The 13421-nt window shown below is 44.2% G+C and overlaps 1 protein-coding gene across 1 annotated transcript in view; it reads right to left on the bottom strand.

Moving 5' to 3' along the window:
• Window positions 1–12939, bottom strand: part of LOC137299368 (E3 SUMO-protein ligase PIAS4-like) — an 80331-nt gene extending 67392 nt beyond the window's left edge. Inside the window, exons 1-2 of the mRNA XM_067968062.1 lie at window positions 12865–12939; window positions 323–847 (exon numbers count right to left, since the gene is read on the bottom strand). Of these exons, the coding sequence (XP_067824163.1) occupies window positions 323–835 (513 nt within the window). The 5' untranslated portion in view covers window positions 836–847; window positions 12865–12939. The remainder of the gene's footprint in view (window positions 1–322; window positions 848–12864) is intronic.
• Window positions 12940–13421: the final 482 nt, after the last annotated feature.

Below are 13421 nucleotides of genomic sequence, written 5' to 3'. Positions count from 1 at the left end.
ACTTGACCGTAGGAATCCAAGGGGAGTAATTTTGACTTTGGATGATAGCATACGTTTTACACTATCAATTTAGCTGCCATTATACATCTCTCCTGATTTTGAAAATTGTGTGAGATGTATAATGGTGGCTGAATCGATACTGTCCATTTTACACTATCACCCAAAGTCAAAATTACCCCCAGGAAGTGTACACAGAGGTAAGAATTTTTAATATTTTACACTCACTCACACGCACAATCGCGCAGGACAATGCATGTGGATAATGAAGACCATTTATAGTTTTAAGATTTTCACGTTGCTGTTCACACAACCTTACACTCACTCGACATCTTGCAAGCGGATCAGGAGATTCCTCAAGACTACGACTCATGTTCCGAAGACGTTCACGCCGCCTTTGTTGGCTCAATCGTATAGTCTCTCTACGTCTTAGAATTCGCCCAAAATCGCTTAATTCGGCAGCCTCTCTATTTCTTTCTAGTTGATCGGTAGATTCCTCGCCAGTGGAAGACTCAGCAGTGTGACCATTAGGAAGATTTTCCTGTTGCTGTTCTTCGCTCAATTGGGAAATCTCTGTATGCATTTCAGGTTGCTCAGTTTCATTCCCAACAGCCTGTAATGGATATTCAGCTTGCAGTGGTTCTACCCTCTCAGCGTCATCTCTAGCAGCACGAAGACGTTGCCGTCGCCTTCGTTGCCGCAGTCGATTACCCAGTCTAATCCGTATAATTGCATCTTCAGGTTCCTCTCTTTCTATCTGGAAAACAGATACTTCAACTTCCACGTGTTCTTCCGAACCAGACTGGTCTTCTTGATCAGAAGACATTGGCACATCCATTCTGGAAAAGAACTGTTTAGTAGAAGAGAGATTAAGAGCACTGAACAGAGCCTAATATCTATCAAATATAGCACCCTCTACAGATAAACCTCATATTCTGTGGGAAAATAAAGGGAAAAAAAATCATACTGGAACACAGAAAAATACATACAGTAGCACAAGCAAATGATCACATTTAGGGCAATGTATGCATTAGTATACAAAAGAGTCTAAAGCAGGGCCGAGGCAGCAGAATGACCAGGCTGGGCGCATAGCTAACGGCTAACAGAGCCAGTACAAGAAGAGGCACAGTGGGACCTAATGGTAGCGGGTTGTAAGCAGATTGGAAGAGCAGTCGATCGGAGGGAAAGCCATGAGGTGAGCAAGAACAATGGCAAGCCTTAAAGGAGGGGGCAGGCGGGTGGTGGTTTAGCTCGTAGCCAATGGAAGCAGGAAAAAAAAGTCTGAGCCAGGAAAACATTCCCACCCCACTATTTAAAGTCACTGGAGACAGAAGCGGAGCCAGGAGAGGAGCTGGCTGGGAGAGCTGGGAGAGCTGGGAGTCAGGCCGGTAGGCCGGCTTTTTAAATTCACTGGGGTTGAGTGGGGTCGGAAGATCAGACAGGGAAATATGTATTTTTATAATGTAATGGCAGGCACGAGCCAGGCCAACAAAGAGCAGGGCTTGAGCCTGAGCCATGGATTTGTTTTTTGTGTAATTTATTTTAAAATTTGAACCAGTAGAGATGGCAGAGGCGTAGACACAGCTCAAGGCTGAGTTAAGAATGGGGATGAAGACCACAGAAAAAACAGAGCCGGAGGTCCAAGCAAAAGCCCTTTTTCATTTTCAAGGGCAGAATAGTGGCCTAATTTTTATTTTTGTAGGGTTGGAGAGCAATTGGATTTTTTTTCGGGAGCTGGGGCGAAGGAGCAGGAACCCAATTTTTAAAAAGCTTGTACGGAAACGAATACATTTTTATTTTTCAGGGGCTGGGGACCAGGGCCACGCAGAGACCCATTTTTTTTAAAGGAATTATTATTTTGAAGAAGGGAGCAGGGCAGTTTTTAAAATGTAAGTCGTGATTTCCAGCCCGAAGTTTTGTGCCCAGTATAAGGCGCTTTCCCGGATTTCCCGAAACTGGAAATCTCAACAGCACCACCTCGTGCCAGGAAGCACGCAATTACAGCATAACAGGCAAGCGTTGACAGGATTTTGTCATTCTGCAATGGTGGACGTAGGATTTTGTCATAGTAAAGGTTGGCACAGAAAGTAAGATTAATGTGGAACAGGTTTTTGAGAAGCCAGCAACAATGAATAAACGGCAAGTCCTATCTGACAAATTATTAGTTCTGTGAGGACATTGCTGAGTGCATTGGTATAGGAAATGTGGTGGATGTCTACATAAATGTTTGAAAGGTGCTTGGTAAGGTGCCATATAGAAGTCTTGCTGATAAAATCAAGGGATATGGTATTAAAAGGAATGGGGCAATATCGATAGGAAGTTAACTAAAGGATAGAAAACAGAGAACAGTAATTAATGGATGGTTTTTGAACTGGAAGATATAAACAGGTGTCACCTAGGGGTCAGAGTTGGGCCTATTGCTTTTCTCAATATAGGGCATGATACCAAAATTTGCAGAAGTCACAAAAATAGCAAGCGTAGTTAAGTGTGAAGAGAACTGAGCGATTTTAGGATACAGACAGGTTAGTATATTGAGTAGATAGATATCAGATGAAATCTAATACAGAGAAATGTAAGATGATACATTTCAGGTAAATGGTAACATTTTAAAAGGAGTACAGGTGCAAAGGCTTTAGGGTTCACATAAACAAATCTTTAAAAGTAGAACAAGTTGATACGCTGTATGCAAAGCAGATAGGATCCTAGGTTTTATAAATAATTAAATCAAGTATACAAGTAAAGAGGTAATGCTAAACTTAGACAAATCATTGGTTGGGCCACAGTTGAACTTTTGTGTTCAATTCGGATGCCCTACTTTAGAAAGGATGTTGTAGAAAGGGTGCAAAAGAGATTCACTAAGATGTTACTAGAGATGAGAGACTTTAGGTATCAGAAGACACTAGAGAAATTGGAGCTCCTTTCACTACACCAATGGGTAAGAAGAACTCTGATAGAGGTGTTCAAAATTATGAAGGTTTATGATAAGGTAAATAGGGACCAACTATTTCAACTGCTCAGTGAGTCGCTAACCAGAGGGTATCAATTTAAGATCATCACCAAAAGAACAAAAGGAGGGTTGAGAATATTTTTTACTCAGAGGATTGTAAGGACATTGAATGTCCTACCAGAAGCTGTGGTGGATGCAGAATCCATTAAAGCTTTTAAAAGGCAAGTAGGAAAATATTTTTAAAAAGGATATAGGGAAAGAGCGGGGAATGGAACTAAATGTATAGCTCTTTCGGTCAGCCTGCAAAAGCTTGATGGGATAAATGGCCTTTTATGGGTGATGAAGGTAAAATAAATTGTGGAAGCAGCTGTGTGGGAACAAAGAGTTGGTAGAAACAGATGTATGGAAAAAATAGCAGAGGGGAAGAAAGAACTAATGGGGGATGTTACAAATATGTATTTTGTCTGTATTAGATTAATGATTTAAATTCCCTGTTACTAGCAACAGTGACTGAAGGTTAGTAACCTCGGTTCAAATAGAAAACTGGCCAGTCAGTTTGATACACATTTTTGTTCGAGTAGGCAAAGGTCAATCAATTTAAATTTGGGTTATGGTTTCTATGAAACAAAAGTGGTTTAAATATGGCAATGTAGATTGATTGCAGAGACATTGAGTTGTTCCTGTTATTGAATGCTGATTGAGTGAAATGTTACATTTCAGTTATTGCAAATATACCAAGTGAAGAACAAATGTATGCTATTGTCAAAGAATGGCTGACCATCTACTTTAATTATGGAAAAATGCATTTGTCTTTTACAACTTCAAAAGAAATGGAGTGATATTTCTTTGGTAAGCTTGCCTCAGACGTTAGTCAACAATCAGTCGGTCTGGCTAGGTGGCCATTGCTCACCATTTTAAACCTCCATTTTCAAGGTTCAGTGTATGTAGAAAATCAAAGACAGGACATACCTAGGCAATTAGTCCCACTCATCAGCGCTTTCCCCGTGCACCTGCAAATTTTTCCTTTTCAAATATATATTTAATTTCCTTTTGAAAGTTAATATTGAATCTGCTTCTACCACCCTTTCAGGCAATGCAGTTCAGATCATAACGCTGCATAAAAAAAATTCTCATCTCCTCTCTAGTTCTTTCGCCAATTATCTTAAATCTGTGTTCGCTGGTCACCGACCCCCCCCCCCACCTCCCACCACCCCTGGCCAATGGAGACAGTGTCTCCCTATTTATTCTATCATAACCTTTCATAATTTTGAACACCTTTATTGTTTTGATATATAAAGAAGAGAAGGGACTGTCTGTTTTGACATCGAATCTTGGGTGAGTCACAACTTCCTTTAGGAGAATGTCTGTCTGCAAAGCATGTTTCTCAGCACATGCCACAAACTCCGCTCCCTTGATATTGACTACATCCCTCTCCCTGGCCGCCTTTGAAGTTCAACTAGACTGTGCATCACCTCAGCATCCTGTTCAACCCTGAGCTGTGCTCTGAACCCTATATTCTCTCCATCATCAATAACAATTATTTCTCCTCTGCTCCAACCGTAGCCCTTCCATTACTGAACAATAATCCATGCTTTTGTCTCCTCCAGATTCAATTATTACAACGCTCTCCTTGCCTTGTCAACACTCCATAAACTCTAACTTGTCCAAAATGCAGCTGCCCGTATCCTGTCCTACAGTAAGTCCCACTCATCCATCATTCCCATCCTCTTATATCTACACTGATCTTCATATCCCCAATGTATTAAATTTAAAATCCTCATCCTTGTCTTCAAATTTCTCCATGGGTTTGGTCTATCCTACGTCTGCAACCTCCTCCAGACATAACATTCCAACCACACCAGCTCTGGCCTTCCATGCATCTTACCTCTGTTCATCCCACTACTGGTGGCAAAAGGCCCTGTTCTCTGGAACTCCCTCCTGAAATTCCTTCGCCTCTCTACTCCTCTCTCTTCCTTTATAAACCTTCTCAAATCTCATCTATTCTTCAAGCCTTCAATCATCCCTTCTGGCTTGATGTTTCCATTCCTCTTGCTACTATACTGTTAAGTGCCGTTGAATATTTTGTATATTAAAGGCACTGTATGAAGCTTTGGTGTTATAAAGTGCATAATTACAGTAAGATATACAGTTTTGCACTGAATTGCAGATCATTAGGCTGCTTTATTTAAATAAATTGTCTACTGGTTTGCAGTCTGAGTCTCTGGTTAAAGTATACATTCAGTCCACCTACTGAATACAGAGAAATCATGTGGCATTTTCTTAATTCATTCTAGGGATGTGGGCATCGCTGCCAAAGCCGACATTTATTGCCCATCCCTAATTACCCTTGAGAAGACAGTGGGCCTTTTTGAACTGCTGCAATCCGTATAGTGAAGATGAACCCACAATACTGTTAGGTAGGGAGTTCCAAGATTTTGCCTGAGCAACGAAGGAATGGCAATATATGTCCAAGTCACAATGGTGTGTGACTTGGAGGGGAACTTGGAGGTGATGGTAGTCCCATGCACCTGCTGGCCTTGTCGTTTCAGTTGGTGGAGGTCGTGGGTTTGGGAGATGTTGCCGAAGAAGCCTTGGCAAGTTGCTGTAGTGCATCCTTTAGATTAGACAAACTGCAACCATGGTATGCAGGTGGTTGATGTTAAGATCTAGTGGATGAAGTGCCACTCAAGCGGACTACTTTGTCTTGGATGGTGTCGAGCTTCTTAAATGTTGTTGCAGCTGTACCCATCCAGGCAATTGGCTAGTATTGCATCACACTCCTGACATGCCTTGTAGATAGTGGAGAGGCTTTGGGGAGTCAGGAGGTGAGCTACTTGCTGAAGAATACCCAGCCTCTGACCTGCTCTGGTAGGACTTTCATGTTTCTGGTCAATGGTGACCCCCAGGATGTTAATGGTAGGGGACTTGGCAATGGTAATGACATTGAATATCAAGGAGAGGTGGTCAGGTTCGTTCATGTTGGAGATGAACATTACCAGGTACTTGTGTGGTGCAAATGTTACTGGTCACTTATCAGCCCAAGCCTGGATGTTGCCCAGGTCTTAATGAAGCAGTCCATGCCCGCATGCAGCATCTGAGGAATTGCGAATGGAGTTGAACACTGTGTAATCATCAGCAAACATCCCCACTTCTGACCTTATGATGGAGGGAAGGTCATTGACGAGGAAGCTGAAGAGAGCTGGGCCTAAGACACTGCCCCAAGGAACTCCTGCAGCAATGTCCTTGGGCTGAGATGGTTGACTCCAACAAGCACAACCATCTTCCTTTGTGCTAGGTATGACTCCAGCCATTGAAGAGCTTTGCCCCTGATCTCATTGACTTCAGTTTTACTTCAGCTCCTTGATGCCACATTTGGTTGAGTGTAGCTTTGATATCAAGGGCAGTCACTCTCACTTCACCGCTGGAATTAAAGTCTTGGACCAAGGCTGTAATGAGGTCTGGAGCCGAATGGTCCTGGCAGAACACAAACTGAGCATCGGTGAGCAGGGTATTGGTGAGTAAGTGCTGCTTGATAGCGCTGTTGATGACTCCTTCCATCACTTTGCTAATGATTGGGAGCAGGTTGATATGGTGGTAACTGGCTGGGTTGGATTTATCCTACTTTTTGTGGACAGGACATACCCAGGCAATTTTCCACATTGTCAGGTAGATGCCATTTTTGTTGCTGTACGCGGCTAGTTCTGGAGCACAGGTCTTCAGCATTATATACAGGATATTGTTGCGGTCCTTAGCCTTCGCTGTGTCCAATGCATTCAGCTGTTTTTTGATGTCACATGGAGTGAATGAAATTGGCTGAAGACTTGCATCTGTGAAGGTGAGGAATTCCGGAGGTGGCCAAGAAGGATCATCTGCTCAGCACTTCTTGCTGAAAATGGCTGTAAAATCTTCAGCCTTGTCTTTTGCACTCATGTACTGGGCTCCTCCATCATTGAGGATGGGGATGTTCATGGAGCCTCCTCCTCCCATTAGTTGCTTAATTGTCCACCATTCATGCCTGGATGTGGCAGGACTGCAGAGCTTTGACCTGATCTGTTGGTTGGTGGATCGATTAGCTCTGTCTCTAGCATGCTACTTTGCTGTTCAGCATCGCATGCAGTCCTGTGTTGTAGCTTCACCAGGTTGGCACCTCATTTTCAGGTATGCCTGTTGATGCTCCCAGCATGCTCTTTTACACACCTCATTGAAACAGGGTTGGTCATGTGGCTTGATGGTGATGGATGAGTGAGAGAGATATGCCAAGCCTTGAGGTTACAGATTGTGTTGGTATACAATTATGCTGCTGCTGATGGCCCAGAATGCCTCATGGATGCCTGGTTTTGAGTTGCTAGATCTATTCTTAATCTATCCCACTTAGTAGAATGGTGGTGCCATACAACTCGATGGAGGGTGTCCTCAATGTGAAGACGAGACTTGGTCATCACTAGGACTGTGCGCCTACCAATGCTGTCATGGACAGGTGTGTCTCTGACAAGTAGATTGGTGAGGATCAGGTCAAGTAGATTATTTCCTCGTGTTTGTGTTGTCACCACCTGCCACAAGCCCAGTCTGGAAGCTATGTCCTTAAGGACTCGGCCAGCTCGGTCAGTGATGATACTCTTGGTGGTGAATGAAGGTTCTCTGTTCAATCCCTGGGTTTTGCTATTGTTTACCTATATATTGGGCAGTTGAACGCATGCTCCAGATCATAGGGGATGCAAGGTCCACATATGGGAGTGGTCGGAAAACATTCCAATTACTAGTATTTCAAGCTGAAAGTCAGTGTTTTGGAAGCCCATTAAGTGTCAGTATTTGTTGATGCAAAACAGAGCCACCTTCTGCATCCCCATTCATCTCCTCCCAACTCTGGTGGCTAATGCACCAGATATGTCCTGCTTTCCTTCTTCACACAATCCCAGTACCAATAGCCCCAATTACCACCTCTGTAAACTGGAGGCTGGAACTCTTGCGAGAATGGGAACTCCCACTTTCAGTATACAGAGGTGGCAATTGGGGCGAGTAGCGACGGGAGTGCGTGATGAGCAAGAGCAGGACCTGTCTGGTGCATTAGCCAATGGTGTTGGGTAGAAGTGAGGAGCAGAGAGAATGTAAGAGGACAAGGTGGAAGGAAAAGGTATGGGAAGGGCAAGGGGGAGATAATGCAAGTAGAGAGCAAGGGAGAGAATGCATGGAGAATGGAGGTTGGAGATGAATGGGAAGAGGATGCAAGGGAGGACAGAATGTAAGGACAGGAAAGGAGGAGGGAATGTAGGGTAAGAGCAAGGGAATGGCAAGTGGGGAGAGAATGCAGGAGGAGGGGCAGAGGGGACAGAATTGGTAGAGAGAGAATGTAAGGAGGGGAGGGAAGAGAGAATGCAAGGGACGGGGCAAAATGGGAGGGGAAGAAAGAGAGAATTCAAGGGCAGGGGTTGAGGGAGCGGATGTAAGGGAGGGAACATAATGCATGGCACTGGAAGAGAACAGAATTCATAAAATCAGGAGGTGGCAGAATCTATGGGGAGGGATGAGGGACAGAATACATAGCAAGGAGAGAGAGGAATTGGAGGTGAGCAGGGAGTGGATGGCAGTGAAAGGGGGGGTGCAATGTGAATAACAGTGAAGGAGAGTTGGAAGGGGAAAAATGAAGGGCTGAGGGAAGGGAAATTGATGACAATGAAGAAGGAGGAAAATGGATGCTAATGAAGGGGAAAGGTGCAGTTGGGGGAAGAGGGGAGAATCTGGGGTGGAGGGTTAGAGTGGTGCTTTGGGATGAGGTAAGAACAGTGCCAGAGTGAACTGGAAGAAGGAAAACTTATCAGCTTGAATAGGAGCGTGCAGGAGAAAAGTACTATATTAGAGCAGTGGTCACTAGTCATTCTCCCACATTCCTCCCCCCCCCCCCCCCCCCCGACTTCATGCTGGAATTCTTCCTCCCCACTCCCTCTCAGTTAATGCTGGCACTCTCTATCCTGCCCCACACCCAGCTTCTGCCCTTGTCCTTCCACCCTTCATTACCATTCATTTCCCTTTCCTTCTATTTCGATCCATTTATCCCAGCTCATCATCATAGCTTACTTTCCTTTATTTTTCTCCTTCCCTTCTCTGCTATCCACTCCCTCTTTTATTTCATCCATTTTTCCCCTTGGAATGAATTCTGCCCCCTTCCTTTTCCTCATCATGTATTCTGTGGCCCATCTGTTCCCCTTGCATTTTCCCCCATCACCGTGAAATCTCTCTGCTCAATATGGCATCTATTGTGTCCCCCCCCCCAAGTCTCATGGCTAATTTTCTACATTACAACGCTTTGGGGTGTCTTGAAGTCATGAAAGGCGCTATATAAATGCAAGTCTTTTTCTATTAGGATCGAAATAGAGGGGTTTTGATAAGAGTAGATAGGGAGAAACTGTTTCCACTGGCAGGAGGGTCGGTAGCCAGTGGACACGGATTTAAAATAATTGGCAAAAAATCCAGGGGGGAGAAGAGATTTTTTTTTAAAACTCAGAGTTGTTATGATCTGGAATGCAGATCTGGATGAAAGGGTGTTGGAAGCAGATTCAATAATAACTTTCAAAAGGGAATTGCATCTCTACTTAAAAAGGAAACATTTGCAGGGCTATGGGGAAGGAGCAGGGGAGTGGAACCAATTGGTAGCTCTTTCAGAAAGCTGGCACAGATATGATGGGCCGATTGGCCTACTGTGCAGCATGATTCCATGACTCTGGTGCTCAAACTGGGTTAATGGGCTGGTTACCTCTGTATACTGTCAGTGGGAACTCTTGTTTTGGCACAAGTTCCTACCTACAGTGCACACAGGCAATACTCAAGGCCATTAGTGCAGTTAGCAACCAACCACCTTTCTCACAAACAGGTGCATATTTGCAATAGGGACATAAATACAAGATTTAATTTAAGAGATTTAGGACAGAGAGCAGGAGATTTTTACAGAGAGTTGTGAAAATGTGGTATTCACAGAGTTAACCATTGAAGCAGAGACCTAGTCTACATTTAAGAATAAATTAAGTAGGGGTTGAAGGAACAGGATTAGGACTACGCTCCTGTGGATAATAAACACCAATTGCAGTGTCTGAGCCAAATGGCCTGTTTCCAAGTTATAATTATTATGTAAATCTTGGTCTATTACTGGTTTTTGCCTAGCCTCTTTACAGTGAGGGTGAGTTGACATTTAACTCATTAATTATTAATATGAAATTTCCTCTGTTAGGACGTGTTCCTCTCGGATTCTAAATCATCCTTTGTTTCTGGTTTGGGATTGGGCTGGAAATGCTGCCTTATTTGCATCTTTGATCAGCCCACCAATCAGAAGCAAAACCAACTGCTCAGTTTGTGTAGAGGCTGCTCACTGGCGGAAGGGATGACAATCACAGATGTGCATTGCTGATTGGGAGAGGAATCTAATTCCTTCTCACCTTCAGGTTGATTGGTCTTTAATAGTGCCATTCAGGCCCTACATAAGACCTGATTGGTGAAGTAGCATGCAGAACATATTTAAAGCAGGGCTTGCTCTGCTGGTCTGCGTACCCTCTCAGTGGTTATAATCAGAGGGTGAGAAAGTGTTGGCAGCATCAACATCCAGTCTAGCAGTCACTGAACTTTATCCTCCTTCTGTTACTTGTAGAACCAGAGTATATCTCACTCAAGCCTGTTTTATTTAACTCTCTAGCACGGGCAGTTAATTGGTCATTGACTTTAAAAAAACACTTCCGTTTATACAGCACTTTATTGCATTGAAATGTCTCAAAGTGCTTCACACAATCAAATACTTTTGGATGATTTTATGTAGGTAAATTAACACTTCAGTACCATATTTTTGGAGGACTGCATTATCAGAGGTCCTATCTTTCAGCTGAGAAATCAAACTGAGACCATGATTGCCTGTTCAGGTGGATGTTAAAGATCCCATGGCATTATTGGAAGAAGAGCAGGGAGTTCTCTTGGTGCCCTGGCCAACAAACATTCCTCTCTCAAATATCACCTCTAAAAACAGATTAACTGGTCATTCACCTTATTTGCTCTTTGCACTACCTTGCTGTGCACTCTGCTTCCCTTTTAGATCAGGTGAACAAAAATATATCCTGATGGCAGAAAGGGTCCACTGGGATGAAAATATGAATACGCAGAAGCATGTTAAAAGGGTACTTGGGGTTGGAAAATGTGCCAAACAAGTGTCAAAAATCAAAATTTCCTGGGAGAGTATACCCCAGAATCCAACCCCCCCCCCATCAAAACTAATACAATTATTTTACAATAATTAATTACTTTTTAAGTGCATTTGTTTTGTAGGCAAACGTGGCAGTCAGTTTGAACACAAAGATCCCACAGACAGCAATGAGATGAATGACCAGTTAATCTGTTTTTGATGGGGTTGGTTGAGGGCTAAATATTGGCCAGGACATAGGGAGAACTCTCCTGCTCTTCAAATAGTGTCATGGGATCTTTTATGTCCAGCTGTTCAATGTCTCATCTGAAAGGCACTTCTGACAATGTAGCACTCCCTCAGTACTGTAATGAAGTGTCAGCCTAGATTATATGTTCCAAGTCGTGGAGTAGGTCTTGAACCCATGACCTTCTGACTCAGAATTTCACTGCATTGTTAGAGGTGCACGGATGAGACATTAAACTGAGGCCCTGTCTGCTGTCTCAGGCGGGCCAAAAAGATCTTGCTGTGCGTGAATTAACTGCCACCAACTGCGACTACACTTCAAAAGTAATTAAATGGCTGTAAAGTGCTTTGGAACGTCCTGAGGATGTGAAATGCTATATATTGATCAGAACTCACTTTCCATCAAAAATTTCTAAATCCACCACTGCAAAAATTGCAGTTCTGTGCACTTCAGTTTTCCCCCCTATATACAACTGATGGAATACTGAGCATTGCTGCAGCTGTAGTCATAAGAAGTTCATGTCCCACTGCACTCCCACTTCTTTTCATATGTTACACAAGAAGCAACGGAATTTCAAGTTTTCAGAGAAAAGCAAACTTGGTTGCATAATAGGATCCCAAAACATTAAGTAAAAATCCTGAAATCCAATGTAAAAAATAACTTATGCAATTGCCTTGAAGCAGTGGCCTTCATCATAATCATTTATTCAGGATTGTTTTTCAATTGTACAATGTTTTTGAGTTGTCAGCTTTTACAAGTTCAGTGGGTTGGCTTGTACATTAGCGCAACCTGTCCGTGAACAGCCATCGGACTCGAGGGGGGTTGGATTCCACTGATTTACTGATAGGACCCCAAAATGCCAATGTCATCATGAAACACTGACGGTTGGCATGTATGCAAGTGACCATCTTTCTTAAAATCCTCAAAAAATGTGACCGGAGGAAAGGAAACATAAAGAAATAGTGCAGAAAGAGGTTTAATAGGATGATGGAAAATAGCAAGGGGGAGGGGGGATTGAGGAACAGCTTTTCAACAGCCGGAAGCGGGTCGGGCCGGTGACCTTTTGTTCAGTTGTTATGGGAGCGGGTAGGGCGGGTGACCTTTTGTTTATTTGTTGCCGGGAGCGGGGCAGTGGGAGGCGGTTTAATTATTATTTTCTGGAGGCCGAAGAGCCGGTTGCCGGAAGCTGATCCGGTTGTGTAGGCCCCAGTGCAGGGAGGGGGCTGATAGCCCCCCGAGATGGTTTATTCTCTCTCCGCAGCGGAATCGGGCAGCAGAATTTATTTTTAGTCCATCGGAGCGGCGACAGCGACCTGAACCCGGGGGGCAGAGGCCCGAGATCTTTACATCGATTGATAGGAGCGGCGTTAGAGAAATCTATGGGCCCGAGACGGAGGCGGGAACCCAGTGGGGCCGCGCCTAACTTTTTTCGGGCTGGGGCGCGAGTTCGCTTTGATCTTTAGGAAGTTTGCGGTTGAACGAGAGCAGGAAGCGGATTTAAAATTGAAATCGGTTTCTTACGGTTTTTCCTGCGCTGGTTTCCAGCCCGACTCTGTGCCCAGGGAAGAGGTTTGGAGCCTTTCCGTGGATGGCAGAGCTCGACAGCGCCACCTAGTAACCGGGGCCTGCCGCAACAGCGCCGCCGGGTGTCGGGAGGCCTGCAATTACAGCGTGCCAGGCTGGTGTTGACATAGGGGCTGAGGATTTCCACTTGTGCTCTCGGCATGCCACGATTTTCTGCATATTAAAGTGAACGGAGGAGTCGCGGATTGGCGAGCACAGATGGGGAAGTCGTTCTGACCAAAGGTCATCGACCTGAAACCTTAACTCTGTTTCTCTCTCCACAGATGCTGCCTGGCCTGCTGAGTATTTCAAGCATTTTCTGTTTTTATTACAGAATGGGAAGATCCCAGCCAAGGATTCTCACATGGAGCAGGAAGGGAATAGCATCCTGAGGCAGGGGAAGAGTCAGCAGGCCACTGGGGACTAGGGCTCGGATCATCCCCAGCACAGGCAAAGAATTGGAGGAAACCAGGGCTGGGGCTAAGAACAGGAGCCCTGATGCAGTAGGTGCTAAA

This window comes from Heptranchias perlo, chromosome 29 (genome assembly GCF_035084215.1).
Source record: "Heptranchias perlo isolate sHepPer1 chromosome 29, sHepPer1.hap1, whole genome shotgun sequence".
Classification (NCBI taxonomy): Eukaryota; Metazoa; Chordata; class Chondrichthyes; order Hexanchiformes; family Hexanchidae; genus Heptranchias; species Heptranchias perlo.
Note: the sequence above shows the minus strand (reverse complement) of the source record. Positions and strands in the feature narration are given on the sequence as shown.